General features: G+C 36.4%; 1 protein-coding gene across 5 annotated transcripts; it reads left to right on the top strand.

Moving 5' to 3' along the window:
- LOC105175874 (pentatricopeptide repeat-containing protein At4g19890) lies at positions 318-3,997 on the top strand. Of its 5 annotated transcripts, none has more exons than XM_020698222.1 (4): positions 318-2,488; positions 2,747-2,958; positions 3,077-3,156; positions 3,397-3,997. In XM_020698222.1, exons 1-2 carry the CDS (start codon positions 385-387, stop codon positions 2,770-2,772), a joined length of 2,130 nt encoding a protein of 709 aa, XP_020553881.1. In that variant the 5' UTR covers positions 318-384; the 3' UTR covers positions 2,773-2,958; positions 3,077-3,156; positions 3,397-3,997. The 5 variants fall into 5 exon arrangements, with proteins under 5 accessions (XP_020553881.1, XP_020553880.1, XP_011096803.1 ...); XM_020698221.1 differs by having other exon boundaries at positions 3,069-3,156; XM_011098501.2 differs by having other exon boundaries at positions 2,756-2,958; positions 3,069-3,996.

Below are 4,601 nucleotides of genomic sequence, written 5' to 3'. Positions count from 1 at the left end.
TTTTTCTAAAAAAATTAGAATAGTTAAAATTATTTTTTGGCTTTTGAGTAAGCGTTGATAATTAATTTTTTTGATGTAATATATATATGTATATATATATATATTTGTAATAAAATAGTACTGAATCAACAACTTTAAAGGTGGGTAGAATGAGACAATCTCAGTATTAATCTTGTGATATATCGCATGATGATTATGGCCTGCAGAAGTTGGGCCTGCTGAAAGCAAAACAACTCAACGCTCCAAGTCATTTGGGCCGTCACTCGACCCGTTAATATCAATCCCGTATAGCTGTAAGAGCACCATTACAACAAACAAGTCTTCTCTGCGTCAGATCAGGTTTCCAAATTCCTTCACAAGGTACAAGCTTGTTGCACCATTTTCATGGTCTCCCTTGTGTTACTTCAACTCACGAGAATCCATCGCCAAACTATAGCACCCAAAATATTTCTCAATGGCCTCATCTCTCTCTATACAGTCAGACCCTTTTGCTACATGCCCGCCATTGATCACACTCCAACAGACTTATCATCCACAGTCATCAGAAGAGTCTGCTTTTGGGTATGTGAATCATACTATGATCAACAAAGACGACCCTCTCATTTCAATTCAAGACTTCCTGTGCTGAACTTGCCTATAGATTATGATTTCTTGACCCCAGACCAGGCCATTACGGTTGTGGCTGCATTGGCCGATGAGGCAGGTTCAATGGTGGCATTGAGTTTCTTCTATTGGGCAATTCGGTTTCCCAAATTTAGACATTTTATGAGGTTGTACATTGTTTCGGCCACTTGCTTTATTAAAAATGGAAATTTTGAGCGAACCCATGAAGTTTTGAGTTGTATGTTGAGGAATTTTGCTGAGGTTGGGATGTTGAAGGAGGCCGTCGACATGGTTTTTGAGATGCAGAGCCAAGGTTTGGTTTTGAGCGCCCACACTCTGAATTGTATGCTGAGTGTGGTGAATGAGATGGGTTGTGTTGAGATGGCTGAGAGTGTGTTTGATGAAATGTGGGAGAGAGGGGTGATTCCAGACCCCTATAGTTTCAAGTCGATGGTTGTATTGTATTGTAGACTTGGGAGAGTTTCAGATGCTGATAGATGGTTGAGTGCAATGCTGAGTAGAGGCTTTATCGTGGACAAAGTTACTTGTAGCTTGATAATCAAAGTGTTCTGTGAAAATGGCTGTGTGAATAGAGTGTTATGGATCTTTAACAAGATGGTTGAAATGGGGTTGGAACCAAATGTAATTAATTTTACTTGTTTAATTAACGGGTTGAGCAACAGGGGAAGCATTAAGCAAGCTTTTGAACTGTTAGAGGAGATGGTTGGGAGTGGATTGAAGCCAAATGTATATACCCATACAACATTGATTGATGGTCTTTGTAAGAAAGGTTGGACAGAAAAAGCATTTAGGCTTTTCTTGAAACTTGTTAGGAGTGATAATTACAAGCCCAATGTACACACTTATACAGCCATGATCTCTGGATACTGCAAGGAGGAGAAGTTGAACCGAGCAGAGATGTTACTAGTAAAAATGCAGGAACAAGGAATAGTTCCTAACTTGAATACCTACACCACCCTTATTGATGGTCATGCTAAGGTTGGGGATTTTAACAGAGCGTATGAATTGATGGACACGATGACCAAAGATGGTTTAACTCCTAATATTTGTACCTATAATGCTGTAATTGATGGTCTGTGTAAGAAGGGAAGGATCAAGGAGGCTTATAGGTTGCTGAAAAGAAGCTTCAGAGATGGACTGTGTGCTGATAAAGTTACATATACCATTCTTATATCAGAGAGCTGCAAGCAGGAGGATATTAAACAAGCTATGGCACTTGTTAATAAGATGATAAAAAATGGAATTGGCCCCGATATGCATACATACACAACTTTGATCTCATCACTTTCAAGGCAAAGGAAAATGACAGAATGTGAAAGGATTTTCTATGATGCCACTAATATGGGTCTTACACCAACTACACAGACTTATACGTCTATGATTTCTGGGTACTGCCGGGATAGTAACATTGACATGGCAATAAAAGTTTTCTGTAAGATGCGTGGTGATGGCTGTGCTCCTGATAGTTTTACTTATGGAGCTGTAATAAGTGGCCTTTGCAGGGTATCCATGTTGGATGAGGCTAGAGCGCTTTTTGAAGAAATGATTGACAAAGGTATTTCCCCATGTGAAGTAACTCGGATGACAATAGCGTATGAGTTTTGCAAGAAGGATGAATCTTGCACAGCGATGGCCCTTTTAAACAGATTAGACAAGAAGCTATGGGTTCGTACCATTAGTACACTGGTCAGAAAGCTTTGTAGCGAACAGAAAGTAGACTTGGCAGCCCAGTTTTTTGATAAATTGCTAGATGTAAATCATACTGTGGATCGTGTAACACTTGCGGCATTTATGACTGCTTGTTATGACAGTAATAACTATGCACTTGTTTCTGATATGTCTGAGAGGATAACAACACAAAAAGGTTGGCTTCCATCATCTTTGCTTGTTTTTCATTTTTGTTGGCATTATGGATTTTTAAAACCCATTGGCATAAGCATGAGTTTTTTCTTTATCAGCTATCTATGATACTCTATGTCCACTGTCTCTAAGTTCCAAACAAACAGCTTATTACTTCCCTTTGACGGCAAAGATTTTGGTCTGTTTATAAGTTTTCATATTTTCAGTTGCCTGTTTAACTCTTACTCCTAGATTATGGTAATAAGTCAATAAATTACTGAAGTTCTCTCAGGTGTCTCTGTCACATAACGTGGATGTGAGTCACAAGCAAATGCAGAGAGCAAGGAGGTCTGGTGTCATGCCAAATGCTGGCAGCTTCCACAGGTTGCTAACTTAAAAATGCCTGCTCCTTCCCTTTGATGGTGGAATTGGTTTCTTCGCATTGATTATAAGTGTTCCACAGAGATTAGAATCCTTTAAGCTGCAAACATATAGGTCAGTGTAATCCCCTTCTCATGTTTATTTCTTCTCCTGGTTGTTAGATCCACATATGGTTCAGTAAATGCCTTCTTTAGCAACTAATATCATCTCATGTTTGTTGTAAGCTTTGCAGCCATACCATGAGATTCAAAGGAGATAAATGCCTTCAACAGCAGAAATATGCTAACCACTGGCTCCTGATCTTGTTTTGTAGTGAGTGCATTTATGATCAAGCACATATAGTTTGCGTTCTTTCATGATTAAAACACTAGAAGAGATGATAACAGACCTTCGTGGAAATAATTTAAGTCATTTCAGACACTTAGAAATGGTACTACTGTTCAACAAATATGATGATGTTGTATCATTCTGAAGCTGTCATTAGAGTTACTCCACCAACATCATTGCTGACTGTAACAATCTCATACTGAGTTTCCATCATGTCTCTGGTAGGATTGTGCCCCTAAATGGACGAGTAGATGCTATGCAGAACCTCTAGCTGTGAAATTGGCATGTTATCTTGTGTAAATAATCTGTGTGGCAATATGATGAAAAATGCCAAGTTTCAGAGAAGATGAGGCTCAAAGAACATTAAATGCTTCTTCTACGGTAGTTGTATTTTTGAGATGATCCATCTCTTTCATCCTTGAGTATCCTTGAATATTATAAGTCATTTTGGTTCTCTACAAATATTGACTGCTACATTTGAGGTAGTAAATTATCTTTGATTTATGGGAATGGATGATGAATATACATGGTAGTCACTAGTGAAGGTCACAAACAGTTTGGTAGACAGATGCTGGAAACAATGGCATTCTGTTGAGGACTAATAGAAGCTTTGTTCTTTGGAGAGGGGTTTGCTTGAATTCTTAATGCAGGGACTAGGGAGGCTTTTTCTCATACACCACATTGGCCCCGGCTTATGTTGAGAAGAAGCAAATGAATATACTCTATATTGTAGTCGAAGAGAGAGAGAGAGAGAGAGAGAGAGAGAGATCATCAAATAAAATGGACTCCGAGTTACCATGTTAAACTTGGCAGTAGTGCTTTATGCTCATCTTCCTATTTGTAGTATTTTAATTTAAATAGTATTATAGAATTTGTGCGCACATAAATTGTGCCACAAGTTGGAGAAGACTATTTTGGTGTCTCTTTTTCTGGTATGCCTTTTTTAGGTATTTAAGTTACTTCATTTTTATTGATTTAACTTAAATGATAGTTATTTTTTTTTTATAAATTTAATATAACTTACTATGTTGTATATACTCTAATAAATATTGAATATTCTATTTAAAATAATATTAAAAAATTATGAACATACGTAGAGTGTATCACAAGTTACTAAATATTATAATTGATTAATATTTATACTCATATAGATATTTAAATTTGAGAAACAAATTTTACTATATTAATATTGTATTTTAATTAAATATTCAATCTAAATTATAGATTTTTAAAAAACTCATATACTTTTTTGGTATTTAAGATATTTAAATAAATGTATTAAAGAACAAAATTATTTACTCTTTTAAGAAAGATGGAAGTGCCAAAAACACCCTCAAATTAAAAGAAATAAAGAGGATGATTTAAAAGCAAAGAGGAGTATTATCATCAATTTCAATTAAGAATAATGTGAAATCACCAAAATAGAAAGT

This window comes from Sesamum indicum, linkage group LG12 (assembly GCF_000512975.1).
Source record: "Sesamum indicum cultivar Zhongzhi No. 13 linkage group LG12, S_indicum_v1.0, whole genome shotgun sequence".
Taxonomy (NCBI): Eukaryota; Viridiplantae; Streptophyta; class Magnoliopsida; order Lamiales; family Pedaliaceae; genus Sesamum; species Sesamum indicum.
The sequence above is the reverse complement of the archived record's forward strand: the minus strand, read 5'-3'. Positions and strand labels throughout refer to the sequence as shown.

Excerpts from the sequence above, each read along its gene's own strand:
- LOC105175874 (XM_020698222.1), top strand. The coding sequence starts at position 385 with ATGGTCTCCCTTGTGTTACTTCAACTCACGAGAATCCATCGCCAAACT. Across the intron at positions 2,489-2,746 it reads GAGGATAACAACACAAAAAG|TTCTCTCAGGTGTCTCTGTC; the intron begins GTTGGCTTCCAT and ends AAATTACTGAAG.